This window comes from Triticum aestivum, chromosome 2A (assembly GCF_018294505.1).
Source record: "Triticum aestivum cultivar Chinese Spring chromosome 2A, IWGSC CS RefSeq v2.1, whole genome shotgun sequence".
In the NCBI taxonomy this organism is placed as follows: domain Eukaryota; kingdom Viridiplantae; phylum Streptophyta; class Magnoliopsida; order Poales; family Poaceae; genus Triticum; species Triticum aestivum.
Window position 1 is genome coordinate 611,384,977 of NC_057797.1, and position 14,008 is coordinate 611,398,984.

Genomic DNA, 14,008 nt, shown 5'->3' on the forward strand with positions numbered 1-14,008 from the left:
CCTTCAGAACCTAGGTTAGATCTACCCGTCGTCGTCTCGCGAGGGTTCCATCGTCGATTTGGTTTGATCGATACCATGCGGATTGGTAGCGCTTCGTCATCTGGTCCTTGGGGGGATCGGCTCTCCGGTCGGTTCCCAGCGGATTCGTTCCCTTCAAGCCACATGAGCTCGTTGTATCGCGGGCTCGCCATTTCATGTGCCCTCGTAGGGTTTCCCCATGACGCAGGGTGCAGCACGGCTCTTGCATACATGCTACTGGTATTGATTTGTTCTAGGATGCGTGCGGTCTGTTTGTATTTTTGGGATTTGAGTTTCAATCATTATTAGGAAAAAGGTCGATTTTTTTTTTTACTTTGGTCAAAAATCCCCCAAATCCAACTAGTCGTCCGCGAAGGTGATGAGCCTTTGCAGACCTGTAATGCTTCTTGCGAGCATGATCGCTTGATTCAAAGAACATCTAAGGGACCGGGTGGGCACATAGATTTCCCAAGGAGCGAGGATACATACACTCTGTATCACATGTTTCTTTCATCCTCATTTTTTTTTAGAAATTTGTTAGCTTCATATGGAATGGCCATCTGAATTCTGGTGGTTAGTTTCCCCTATTTTGAATTAAACACAATGGGATCCAGTTGAGGTGTCATCTGAATTCTGTTGCTAGAGCTATTTGCTTTGATAGGCTTGTATTGTTTGATGGTTTCATTGAAATGATGTATTCATGGTAACAGTGATTGAGTTCTTAAAAACCCGTAATGATTCTTGCGGAAATGATCGCACAGTTCAAAGAACATCTAAGGGACTGAGTTGTTATGCAACATTTGCATTACATTTGTGTGTTGTTTTACACTCCCTGTTTGCCGAACAGTTACTGTATGTGTTTGTGTCCTTTCTCTTGTTTGACGATTATGAGCTGGTAATCAATTTGATTTTTCATGACAACGATGATGTGTTCTAGCAGACTTGTAATGATTCTTGCGGGAATGATCACACTATTCGAAGAGCACCTGATGGACTGAGTGTACATGGAGCATTTGCACTAGGTTTTTGGTATATTATGTCTAAATTTTGTCTGACGTATATTTATGGTTTTGTTGTCCCCTTATTTGAACAAAAAAAGTATTTTGCTCCTGTCTGATGACCTTGACCACACCTTTTCTGGAGAATGAACTAGTCCTTTTTGCCACTGTTCAAGAAAATTGTCAGAATTGCCATGGACGGTGATGATTGATTTTTGGTCTCGTTCGTCATAACTGGCATTTGTTTTACTTGCCGAGTACCCAAATTCTAAGTCCCCCTACCACATTATCTTCTTGGTTTGCCCTTTTTGTTTGTTTGTTTGGCCGATGATTAAACTAAAATGATAGACAAACATATGTCTCAACTCTCTTCATGTGGAAAGCATAATTATCAATGAGGTCGAACTCTGTTTGTTTTTGTACTTCCTTTTATCGGTCTGCAAGCTCGGTGATGATCACAAGTGCATAGTTCAGATGACCAAACTGTGATTACTTCAACAAAATAGTCTTCTGCTCCTAGCTACAACCTTTGTCTGCCTGTTTAATTTTGATTAAAATTGCATTTGAGAAACCATAACTTAGCCAGTTAAATTATTTTAATTTGATCAAGGAAACTGCAGAGAGCATGCTCTGTGAGCAAATCCATGCTAGCTGTGCCACCTTGCCAATGATTAATTTGGCTTTCAACTTCTGATGCCTGTAATGATGATTTGATGTCAGCAATGAATTTCCAAGAGGATGATTATTTCATATTTGTCGCCCCAGTCTTAGGGTCTGCTTTGGTGGATCTGTGCTGATTGATATACTTCTGAATCTGACTCTGTAAATGAATTGTTTTGTTATTTCATTTTAAAATTATGATTGCCTTAGCTCCTCATGACTGGTGTGAGTTTGTGCTCTGTAATTTGGATGAGGTGGAGTTTGTTGAGTTTATCTTGTGCCATCTTGTTAAATTTTACTCTGATGTTCAGGAACCACACTCTTGCAGCCTTTTGAAATATTTTTATCTGCTTTGTTGAGATACCACAGTTTCGGTTGTTCTTGATTTCTGTTTCTTTCTGTTTTACCTGCCTTGTTGTTGTTCTTTCTGAGTAAGATGTTTTTTCATCTGCTTTATTTAGTTACCACTCTCTTACATGTTGCTGATATCTATGTATGTGAACAAATCCATGTGAGCTGTGGCACTTAGCCAATAATTCATTTAGCTGAACTGCATTAAACTTCTGATGCTTATAACCTTTATACCAAATATGCCTTAGTGTCAGCAAGTGAATATCCAAGAGGATGATGATTTCATATGTTACCCCAGTCTTAGGGTCTACTTCGGGTGGATCTGTGCTGATTGACTTGCTTCTGAATCTGTCTCTGTAAATGAAAATTTTAATATCTCTTTTAAAATTGTGATTGATTTATGTCCTTGAGCTTGCATCTGAGTTTGTTTCCTATGCTTTGGATAGGGCGGAGCTTGTTGGGTTTTTCTTGTGTCATGTTATATTTTACTCTGATGTCGAGTAACCACCGGGGAGTATTATTAACCACTTTGTTTAGACACCATGAGTTTCCCTTGATATCCGTTAGTTTCTACTCCCTCTGTAAACAAATATAAGAGCGTTTAGATCACTATTTTAGTGATCTAAACGCTCTTATATTAGTTTAAGGAGGGAGTATTTTACTTGCCTTGGTGCTGTTTGTTCTGAGCAAGATGTTTCTTTTTACTGTGCAGCCGTGCCTTCCAGAGGTTTGCTGTGAGGACCAACAGGACTTTGGAGGATCTCTCATCTAAAGGTAGCATCACTATACCGATTGCTTACTCCTTGTATGTCGCTCATTTAATGTTTCACCTATTTCGGTGAATATTGGTTTGAGAATATTTTGTATGAAAGTTAGCATAGTGAATCTAAGTAAAATCATTTTGTTTGTGGTAGGAAATGTGACATATATCTTCATATTACACCACTTGTTGCAGTTTATGTAATTGAGTCTTAGTTTATTTTCCTGTTATGAAGATGCTACTATACAGTATGAAGATATTGTTTATGCGCATTGTGTTTTTATTGTTTATCACATTATTTGAAACTACGGTTTCAATTTTAATGCCTTATTTGTGCTAAAAAGCTGACAACTTTTGCTTCTCTATCTTCAGCTAAACAAGCGAGGGAGGAGATATCGGAGCAATTTAAGGATGCTCGCGGACCCAATGATGTGAGTTAAACCAAACCTTTACGTGGTCCATTGTTGTAGCTCTTGTTTGAAATGCCACAGGTATCTGAATAAATCTTTGTTGCTGCAGCGCTTCAAGCAGTGATACTTGCCATCAGCGTTCCCGGTCATCCGTTCTTGCCCTGGTTCGGGATGCCATCCGCAAGTGGCCATTGTATAAAATCCGAATCTAAAGTATCTTATTTTCTATTTAGAAATCTAGACGCAGTGAATTAAGTCTGCCCAAGGGAACTAATTCTAGCGGAGAGACTCTCCTTGGCTGGACCTCGGTTTTGCAAATTTCTATGCTTGATGTTGTTTTATGAGTAATATGTACCATCGCAGTCTATCTGTTGTTATGCCATTGCCTGGCAAATCTATATAACTCTGGCTGCGTTGATAACCTGGAAAGATTTTGACGGTCACGTTGTCGTTTGTTCTTCTTGCCACCCAGGAGCCACTGGTGTGCTTAAGTTTGAAAAAGAGGCCATTTAGGGATAATAATACGACCGCTCCAGTGTTCAGTGAAAGCAACGCGGGAGTGCCTTTCATCATAAAAGAAACTGATACTCCTATGGGAACGAGAACGATAGATTTGTTCCTTTTACTTGCAACTGGATTTTCATTTTTCGTTGTTCTTCTCCTGTCCTTCTGCGAGAGTTCCTAAGATATTTGTGTATTTGGCCGAACGCTCTGGCTTCGAGTTCCCGAATGACCGGTCGCCGTTGATGAAGGCCACCACCGCATCCATCTCCTTCGCCGCCTTCTCGCCGTCCGGCTGCAAGAGAAGGTAGACGTGGTTCTCGCCGGGCGTCTCGTACAGCCGCACCTCGCCGCCCCACCCGCTCGCCCTGAGCTCCTCCACGTACGCGCGGCCCCTCGCGCTCAGCACGTCCAGCCTGGCCACGGTCACCAGCACGCGCGCGCACCCCAGCCGCCGCCACTCGTCTCTCGCCATGGCCACCGGGTTGACCACCGGGTCGTCGGGGCCGTACCTCCCCGGCGCAGACGAAGCTCCATATGCGGTCGTTCAACCGCCGCTCCGCCGGGTCCCGCGTCTCCGACGGCACCGGGCGCTTCCCCCAGAAGTACGGGTCCAGCAGCGCTATGCCCTGGACGGCCGCGCCGCCGTCCAGGCCCTCCCTGCCGGCGCGCATCGCCATGTTGTGCGCGATGTTGCCCCCGGCGCTGTCGCCGGCCAGGAGCAGCCGCGTCAGGTCGGCGCGGCGCGACAGCCAGGGCTCCGCCCCGGACCCGGACCGCGCGCTCCTGAGCACCCACCGGAGCGCCGCCCACGCGTCGTCGTAGGCCGCCGGGAGGGGGTGCTCCGGCGAGAGGTGGTAGTCCACCGACACGACGAGCGCCCCGGCCTTGGACGCGAGCGCGTTGAGGTACCGCTGGTACGTCGGCGAGAAGGCGGACTCCGTGACGAACCCGCCGCCGTGGTAGAACACCACCAGCGGCAGCCTGTCGCCGCGCCCGCTCCTCGTGCCGTTGCCGAGGCTCGGCAGGTAGAGGCGGACGGCCAGTCCCGCGGCGGCGTCGATGGCCACGTCCTTGGAGGCCACGCCGGTGGCGGGGTCCACGGAGGCCGGCACGGTGTCCGTGCCCACGAAGCGCTGGACGCGGCCGCTCTTGTAGCGCACCAGGAAGGGGAAGAAGAAGAAGTCGACGTCCCCGTCGTCATCGGCGGCGCCCGGTAGGCTCTGGGTAAAAGGAGCGCGGGGAGAGGGGGCGAGCAGCGCGCCCGCCATGTTAAGCAGGAGCAACAGCGCGGACGAGATGCTCCCCGCCATGAGCAGATCACCTCAGCGGCAGAGGCAGAGCAGGGCAGGGGTGCCAAGATGGTCCAGCGAGCTACTCACTCCTTCCATCTATATATAGATATAGGGCCTAACGTGTTTTTCAAGACTAACTTTAAGCAAATACTAAAACAGTAATATATGACATGCAACTTACATAAAGCACACCGTTAAATTCGTGTGTGAAAGGAGTTTTCAATAATATGATTTTTATATTATAAATGTCATGTACTATTAATCTTGTTAATAGTTAAAAAGTTAATATATTAGGCAGATGAAAGGAGGAAATAACCCTTTTATGCGACACTGCTCCTGTAGACTCGCTCCGGCTGGGACGGCGGGGAACCGTAGCAATACCATACACTTCTGTCCAAACGCGAGACTGCCTACATGCACCATCTTCCCAACTACCAAACATTGTTAAATGTAGACAATAAATCAAGTAATCATTAAATCCTAAAGCACCGTCTGCCCCCATTAAACAGACTATGTAATTCCAATTACCATGCAATTTATTTAATATTTCATGTTTCGCGTCTACTCGTTTGTAGTACTAATACCATTTTCACTTTAGCAAATCTTTATTTATTTCCTATTCTCTCCATCACTCTGCTACACTCCTCTCGAATTATTAAAATAAAATTGCCTGTACTCATCTGCTAGGACTTATTTGTTACACAAATTGATTTTTCTTAAACCTCAAATTAGAGGTCCGTCTGTATTGTCATATAATAATCCACATAACAAACTTTATCACACACAGCTCAAATATCTCATTTCGTCCTGTGCACAACATGCATTCAGCCCTTTGCTCACAACTACCATGCAAACATTAAATGACTGCAGAAATTACACGCCAATTCAATGTACCATGTCCCACCATGCTGAACAGCCAGCACTCCATCGCTTTACCACAAAAGCAGTTTCAACAATCTTTTTGGTGAGCGGGTTGTGCAGTAAGAATATGATGATTTTCTTTAAAAACAAGCTAGTTTACCTTCCATGGAAGCCGTTTCTCAGATCTAGTGAGCCGTTTCATGGATCGGGCTGGGGATCTGGCGACGGAATCACATCTTTTCTCCAAGATCTACAACTCCTCGGACTTGTACCAAAACAATATCTCTTGTCTGGTTAAAGAAAAGGGATAGTAGATCGTTGTGGAAGAAGAACAGTATGATTCGTTGAGAACTTTCTTCCCTCTCCTCAGATCTGGCAATGCAGTCTTTCTGGGGTCGGGCTTAACTCGTGAAGGTACGTGCATGAGTGTTGAATTGATTATGGTGGCTGAACTGTACAGTGCTCTAATGGACCCCTATGCAGTTACAGTTAATGCCGATGGACAAGTACAAATTGTTCAAGCATACGCTACAGGTCGTGTATAGCCAGGAAAAACTATTTTACAATTATGTTGCACACATCCCGAGACAGAGCAGCAGCGGACGTGATTTCGGTGGGTGGAGTCGCCGAGTGCTCTTAGTCTGCGTCCCATGCATATGACACTATTCTAAGTTACTACTTCCTCCGTTCTAAAATAGATGACTCAATTTTATACTAAAGTTAGTACAAAGTTGAGTCATCTATTTTGAAACGGAAAGAATATCTTTATAGTGCAAAGTAACATAATAATAGTATCATAGATGGTTTCATTTAATAGTTTGTAGACTCATCTTGTCTTGAAAAATGCTATGTTAAAGTAACATATTATGTTACCACTTCTCATTAATTACTTGTCACATAAACAAAAATTTCTCGGAATACACTATGTTACTACCTAAGTTACTCCCACTATGACTAGCCTGGTCATAGTGGGAGTAACTTACACCAGTGTCATGCATATGACACTGGTCTAAGTTACTACCTCCATAATGCAAAGTAACATAATAGTAGTATCATAGATGACTTCATTTATTAACTTGTAGACTCATCTTGTTTCGGGAAGCACTATGTTACAGTAACATATTATGTTACAGTAACATATTATGTTACAATTACATATTATGTTATCATCTCTCATTAACTACTTGCCACGTAAGCAAAATTTTCTTGGAGTGTGCTATGTTACTATCTAAGTTACTCCCACTATGACTAGCCTAAGCAGCAAACGTCACTACAGCCGGGCCCCTAAATCCACCTCATACGCCCGGACGGGCCGCTCGGTTATGATTTGTCGACCAGATGGCCCCCTCAGACGGGCCTTCCGGGCTGGCCGGCACCCCCCATGTCCAACCCAAATATGAGGCGCCCGGGCATGCCCATCACGTTAGATCCGACAGCCCGATCCCACCGTAATTGCACCAAATCCATCCCCAAGACCTCCTGGATCCATTTGCTATCTCCTCTCTTTTTCCTCCTTGGCGCCGCTCGTCTCGCAACTCCGCCGCCGCGTGCCCTCCGCAGCCGTTCCTAGCCTCTGTGTCGCCAGCTTCGACAGAGCAGTCCTCTCCCCCGTCCTCGCCGCGAGGGACGTCGTCGCCGGCCCGTACACCACCGCAGTACATCCGGCAACTCTCTGGCTCTACCTTGCCCTTGATGTGTTTGACACATTGTCCGACTAGATTTTTTGTGATTTATTAGGGAAAACGATGGATTCCGATGCTTCGTCGGACGAGGAGTATGGACCGACGGAGCTTGATGAAATGATTCAAGATGAGTTCTTCGATTCCTCGGATTCAGACGAAGAAGTGGACATGAGCATGCAAGAGGAAATGGACCGACAAGTGGAGCATATTCTCAACTTCAATGGCTCAATCAAAATGAGAAGAGTGATCAATCGGGATAGGGTGTCCGGAGCAAAGCTACTGCAGAGGTACTACTTCGCTCCCAATCCTGCTTTCCCGAATGATCCATGGTTTTGTCGCCATTTTCACATGTAGAAACCATTGTTTTTGCGCGTTGTGAAGGGAGTGGAGGTACACGAGGACTACTTCAAGCTCACAAGGGATTCTTGCGGACAACTCTCTTTCTCTGTCAAGCAGAAGTGGACGGCTACTCTGAGAATGCTTGCACTTGGTACCGCTGCAGATGTCGTTGGTGAGATGGTCAGGATAGGGGAGAGCACATGCTTGAAGACTACTGTCAAGTTTGCCCGTGCCGTGACAGAGGTGTTTGGACCTGAGTATCTCAGAGAACCAAATGCGCAGGACACGGAGATGTTGTTGGCTATTGGAGAGGCAAGAGGGTTTCCAGGAATGCTCGGATCAATTGATTGTGTGCATTGGCAATGAAAGAACTGCCTCAAAGGTTTGCGGGGAATGTATCAAGGCCACACCAGAGAGGCCACCATCATACTAGAAGCGGTGGCATCACATGACTTATGGATTTGACATATTTCTTTGAAATGCCGGGTTCTCACAACGACATCAACGTTCTTCAACAATCTTCGGTGTTTAGGAGGCTTTGCAATGGGGAATCACCGTCGTGCAACTACACCATCAACGGCTGGGACTACAACATGGGTTACTATCTTGCGGATGGTATCTATCCTCAGTGGGCGACGTTTATGAAGACCATATCTAAACCGCATGGCAATAAAATAGAGCCAGTTTGCAATAATGCAGGAAGCGGCTAGGAAGGATGTGGAGAGGGCATTTGGTGTGCTTCAAGCTCGTTGAGGAATTGTGCGGAGTGCTGCAATGTTGTGAGAATCAGAAACTTTGTGGCAGCTGATGATGTGTTGTGTTATTCTATGCAATATAATTGTCGAGAATGAGGGTGATTGTCGGTGTCAAAACCGGAGGATCTTGGGTAGGGGGTCCCGAACTGTGCGTCTAGGCCGGATGGTAACAGGAGGCAAGGAACACGATGTTTTACCTAGGTTCGGGCCCTCTTGATGGAGGTAAAACCCTACGTCCTGCTTGATTAATATTGATGATATGGGTAGTACAAGAGTAGATCTACCACGAGATCAAGGAGGCTAAACCCTAGAAGCTAGCCTATGGTATGATTGTTGTATGATGAAGTTGTCCTACGGACTAAAACTCTCCGGTTTATATAGACGCCGGAGAGGGTTAGGGTTACACAAAGTCGGTTACAATGGTAGGAGATCTTGAATATCCGCATCGCCAAGCTTGCCTTCCACGCCAAGGAAAGTCCCATCCGGACACGGGACGAAGTCTTCAATCCTGTATCTTCATAGTCCTGGAGTCCGGCTGAAGGTATAGTCCGGCTACCCGAACACCCCCTAATCCAGGACTCCCTCAGTAGCCCCTGAACCAGGCTTCAATGACGACGAGTCCGATGCGTAGATTGTCTTCGGCATTGCAAGGCGGGTTCCTCCTCCAAATTCTTCATAAAAGTTTGTAAACACCAAGAGTAGTGTCTGGCTCTGCAAAATAAGTTTCCACGTATTGCCACAGAGAGAATAATATTAACACAAATCTAATCTGCTGACATATTCCGCAGCGTGACATCACACTACGGCCAAGCCTTTATTCGAATCGTTTTCACTTTTTCACCTCAGCGTGTTTTGCGAGGCGGTTTCCTTGGCACGTCTTGTCAAAGCAGAGATCGTGTCCTCCATTTACGGGATTCTCATCAATACAGATGTGGGTAACCCAACCGTGCCATTTATCATGGCGCTTGGGAGGCAAGCGAGTTTTACTAGGCTGGTGGGGACGCATAGTCGCATCCGCTCATATAAGGGGATAATGATCCACCTTTTTACCTACGCCTTCTTCCTCCTTTGCCTATCCATCTTCTGCGCACCCGAGCTCCAGCGCCCAAGCCCGCACTTCCTACCTCAACCTTCTCCAACAATGTCCGGAGCGGGAGGCAAGTGGATGGTCTCCTCCGTCACGAAGGGCCATGTCAAAAGGCTAAGGAAGGCCGGATACCTGTCCAAAGACATCGCGCACTGGCTTCCTGAGGAGGGGCAGCTTCTCCCCACCCCAAGGCCCCATGAGAGGGTAGTATTTCTTCCCCACTTCCTCCGCGGACTGGGTTTTCCTCTCCACCCATTTGTCCGCGGGCTCATGTTCTACTATGGCCTAGATTTCCATGATCTGGCCCCGAACTTCATCCTCAATATCTCGGCGTTTATCGTCGTGTGCGAGGCTTTCCTCTGCATCCACCCCCATTTTGGCCTCTGGCTCAAGACCTTCAACGTCAAGCCAAAGGTGGTGCGCGGCAACCAGGCGGAGTGCGGAGGTGCCATGGCGGGAAAAATAGCCAACGTCCTATGGCTCGAGGGCTCCTTTGTGGAGACCTTGAAGGGGTGGCAATTAGGGTGGTTTTACATCACCGAGCCACGCGATCCGAAGTGGATCGCAGCCCCTGAATTCCGATCCGGACCCCCTACGCGGCTCACGTCCTGGAAGGAGATGGGCTTGTCGTGGGGCGACGAAGAAGAGGTGACCGGACTGCAAAAATGCATCCAGTCCCTGGTGAACAAGCAGCTCAAGCTTGTCAACGTAGTCCAGGTCATGCTCGTCCGCCGGATCCTTCCGTGTCAAGAACGGGACTTCAATTTGTGGGAGTTCAACCCGGCGCAGCACCGAACTCTGAGCAGGCTCTTCGACACGACGTACGAAGATGTCTGGAAGGGGCTAACCAAAGGCGCCGAGGCTCCCACATCCGCCTCCGAAGACCGTGGATTCAGCTCGCAGCGTCCTGCTGGCGAGGTAAAATATTTTCATCTTTTACAGGATGTTAAGTTTTCTTCATAGTTTGACTCTATGCGGGATCTAAACTCCCTCACCTTTGACAGGATTGGCAGGCGAAGTCCGGACTGATTAACTGTCCGGCTCCCTTGCCCGAAGACCCAGCCCTTGCCCTCCTAGTGAAGCTGCTGGTTCCGGCACCTTATGTGGTGCCGGAGAAGAAGGCCAAGAAGAAGAAGGCCACAGGGACTCGAAAGAGTTCCCGGCATATGGTGGTGTCGGACTCATCATCCGATGAGTTCGAGACGCACTCCTCCCGTGAAGACGAGGAGGAGGAAGAAGAGACCTCTCCCCCTCCAGCGGGGGGAGGAAAGAAGATGAAGGCCGCCCTAGTAGGGGGGGCCGAAGGGTCCAAGAAGAGGAAAACCCCTCCGCCGGACTACGCCCCTGACGCCGATGAGGACGAAGAGGAGTGGCCGGACAGGACCAAGCGTCCGGCGAAATCATAAGTGTTCGGATACCAGAGTAACTCATGATATTCCTTTTGTTGCGCATCTTTCCCTAATGTCGAATATAATCATGCAGCCCGCCCAAGGACGGGCTCGACGAGTCGTCGAGCGGCTCCCTGGATTCATCGGACGTGAATTCAGTTCCGCCCGCTGCCTCCCCCTGTGCTGCGGATGACGCCGAAGTGGCGTCGCGACAAGCTCCGGGGCAAGAGGAGGTGGTCCAGGAGGAGCCACGAGGCGACCTCCCAGACTTCAGGAGTAAAGGGGACAAGACCCCCCAGGGCTCCAAGTCCGGCTTTAAGCCGGACACCGCGCCGGAATCGTCAACGGTTCCGGACCGCGGCAGGCGAACTCCTGCCAAGAGGAGCAAGCCTATTGAGTTGGCGTCCTCCGTCCAACCGGAGGCGCCAGACAATCTGCTGGAGGTGCTTAAGGGCGCCTCCATCGACGAGGATCACCGTACCATCATGAGTACGGTGGTCCAGAAGGTTCGGTCCGCCAAAAGCGGACTTACTGAAGCTTGTGCTAGCCTTCTAACAAGCTTCGAGGTAAGTAGAAATATGTAAAAATATTACCGCATAGACAGTAGCCCCTGATGCTCTGTTTGGCGTTCGGAAAGAAAAGCCGAATAGAGGATCTATTAAATATCGCAGGAGTCTAACTAAAAAGGAGTCAATATACGTATGCAGGCTTCGCTGCTGGCCACCGCCGCACTGACTGCGGAGGTGGATGCCCTGAAGCAGGGCCTCGAGCGGACCGAGCAAGAGCTCGGCCTTGCCAAATGGCAGCTCGAGGAGAAAGAAGGTAAGAGATACCTTATAGAAAAAATGCCTATAAGAAGATGCAATTGCAAAAAATGACATGAGTATACTGCTTATTGTAGGGGCCACAACTGAGGTGGCGACCCTCAAGCAGGCGCTGTCCGAGGCTAAGAAGAGAGCGGCCACGGAGCGCACCAAGCGGGAGAAATTTGAGGCGCAGGTCGGCGAGGTGCAGCAAGAGCTTCAGGCTCTCATGAAAAAACATGAGAGTTTGGAGTTCGACTCGAAGACGCGAGCATCCGAGCTTGCTGCGGCCCTTAAAACTGCCAAATCTGCCAAGGCTGAAACCCAAAAGGCCCTCCAGGAATTGGATGCGGTGAAAAAGATAGCGGCGGGTAAGGCATTCTCTATGCAAAGCAGACATATAAAAGTAAACTACTTGTTACTTACCCGAATCCGGAGCTCTCCAGGGGCATTCGCGGATCTTCCCCGCAGCGTATCCGATGCCGCTGCATTCTACCGAGCCGAGGAAGGCAGCTCGACGGAGAAGGTGTTCTGGTCTCAGTACGCTGAGGCCGGACACCCTGTGCCCTTGAGCGACCAGCTGAAGCAGCTGGTCGAGTTCCATAAGGCGGCCGAACAGGCCCTGAAGGGCTTCATAGTTCGGCTGTGGCCTGGAGAGGCCCTGCCTGGGAGCTATTTCAGACTGGTGCGGCGGCTGGTGGAGGCTTGTCCAAGGCTCGAGGTCATCAAGCGCTCCGTCTGCATCGAAGGTGCCCGTAGGGCCCTTGCCCATGCAAAGGTGCACTGGGGTAAGCTGGACAGTGAGAAGCTTGTGAGGGACGGGCCGCCGCCGGGGAAGGAGCATCACAAGCCCGAGAACTATTACAAGGATGTTCTGGCCGGTGCCCGCCTTATGGCGGATGAATGCACCAAGGATGTAATTTTTGAATGAACTCGCTCGTGTTATCCTGTGCGCTGAAAACTTGTTCATATGCGCTAAGCAATGCTTGAATTTAAAATATTACTTTCTGTGCGGCTGTTTATCAAAAAATTGAGAGATGGCCAGTCGTCGGCTTCTGCCCCCATGCCACTAGTGTTGGGGTGTTCGGGATAAACCTGAGCGCTCTTTTTCCCATGATTAGGTCCGTCGAGGGAGGCGCTCAGCACAACGAACAAGGCAATCGGACTATAATGCTTGGACACTCTCACTTAGCCATAGAACTCTATAATTTTAAATTTCGGTGAAGCCCCTAGTATTCGGAAGACCGAGTTCGGGGCGCTATCCACGCCTTGGCCGGACAAAGCCGGTTCCTCGCTCGAAACGGCATAAGTCTTTAAGGATTTGAAAAACCTCTCGAACAGCGACCGGTCTCTCGCTTCATCATGACAGTCAATTTTAGCTTTCTCTACTAAGGTGCTCAGCCCAGCTCAACTGGCGCACAATCACAGTAGTTCTCCTAGTGCTACCTTAGCCGATATAGCGGAACGTAAGACACCAAAACATAGGAGCTGGGCAAACCCAACTATTGACCCAAATCATGATTCGGAGCCGATGCATATAGTGCTATAAGTTCGGGGTGCCGCACTTGTGAAAGTGTACGGACTTCTCACGCCATATTGATGGGTACTGAAGCCCCTGGCGTATTTTTGTCGTACCACAGTGTACGGATGCAACATGTTATTGATAAACATATATATAAAAAGTAGGATAATGCAAAAAATAGACAAAAAGCTATGCATTGTTTATAGAAAGGCTGCTATGAAAGCGGAACGATACAAATAGTGCGATAAGCAAAAGAAATTGGACTATTTAACATGTCCTGGCCAGGGGCAGGCCGCGGAATTGTATTAAAAAATAGGTATACTGCTCGCAGTAGAGACCACCTGGGAGTTCCATAATGCGGCGTGGCTTGTCTGCTTTCCTGGATCTTGCATCGTTTGTGCGGCAGTTGAATTGCCGAACGGGTCATCCGAAGTATGGAGTCTTGAGAGTAAGAGAAAAAAAGAAAAAAAGGAATCCGGTAGCCCCTGGTGCGGTTTAAGCCGTATTTCGGGCGTGCCGTGATAGTGCCCCTTCCCCTGTGCCCATGATATTTCAAGAGCGTAGTTATGTACGCGAAG

General features: G+C 48.3%; 1 protein-coding gene, 6 non-coding genes and 2 pseudogenes across 7 annotated transcripts in view; 8 read left to right on the forward strand and 1 right to left on the reverse strand.

Annotated features, from left to right (window-relative positions):
* Positions 1-3,640, forward strand: part of LOC123189736 (uncharacterized) — a 4,222-nt gene extending 582 nt beyond the window's left edge. Inside the window, exons 2-4 of the mRNA XM_044602213.1 lie at positions 2,740-2,801; positions 3,160-3,218; positions 3,307-3,640. Coding sequence (XP_044458148.1) covers positions 2,740-2,801; positions 3,160-3,218; positions 3,307-3,321 — 136 coding nt within the window. The 3' untranslated portion in view covers positions 3,322-3,640. The remainder of the gene's footprint in view (positions 1-2,739; positions 2,802-3,159; positions 3,219-3,306) is intronic.
* LOC123038403 (small nucleolar RNA SNORD25) lies at positions 385-475 on the forward strand. Its single transcript, XR_006417847.1, has one exon. It is a non-coding gene; the product is annotated as a small nucleolar RNA SNORD25 (small nucleolar RNA).
* On the forward strand, positions 721-809 carry LOC123038402 (small nucleolar RNA SNORD25). The gene has a single exon (XR_006417846.1). It is a non-coding gene; the product is annotated as a small nucleolar RNA SNORD25 (small nucleolar RNA).
* Positions 938-1,022, forward strand: LOC123038404 (small nucleolar RNA SNORD25). Its single transcript, XR_006417849.1, has one exon. It is a non-coding gene; the product is annotated as a small nucleolar RNA SNORD25 (small nucleolar RNA).
* LOC123038509 (uncharacterized) lies at positions 1,213-1,292 on the forward strand (annotated as a pseudogene).
* On the forward strand, positions 1,456-1,548 carry LOC123038449 (small nucleolar RNA snR60/Z15/Z230/Z193/J17). Its single transcript, XR_006417885.1, has one exon. It is a non-coding gene; the product is annotated as a small nucleolar RNA snR60/Z15/Z230/Z193/J17 (small nucleolar RNA).
* LOC123038535 (small nucleolar RNA U31b) lies at positions 1,751-1,837 on the forward strand. The gene has a single exon (XR_006417918.1). It is a non-coding gene; the product is annotated as a small nucleolar RNA U31b (small nucleolar RNA).
* LOC123038536 (small nucleolar RNA U31b) lies at positions 2,297-2,382 on the forward strand. The gene has a single exon (XR_006417919.1). It is a non-coding gene; the product is annotated as a small nucleolar RNA U31b (small nucleolar RNA).
* Positions 3,641-3,686: 46 nt separating the features above from the next.
* On the reverse strand, positions 3,687-5,296 carry LOC123189735 (probable carboxylesterase 13; annotated as a pseudogene).
* Positions 5,297-14,008: the final 8,712 nt, after the last annotated feature.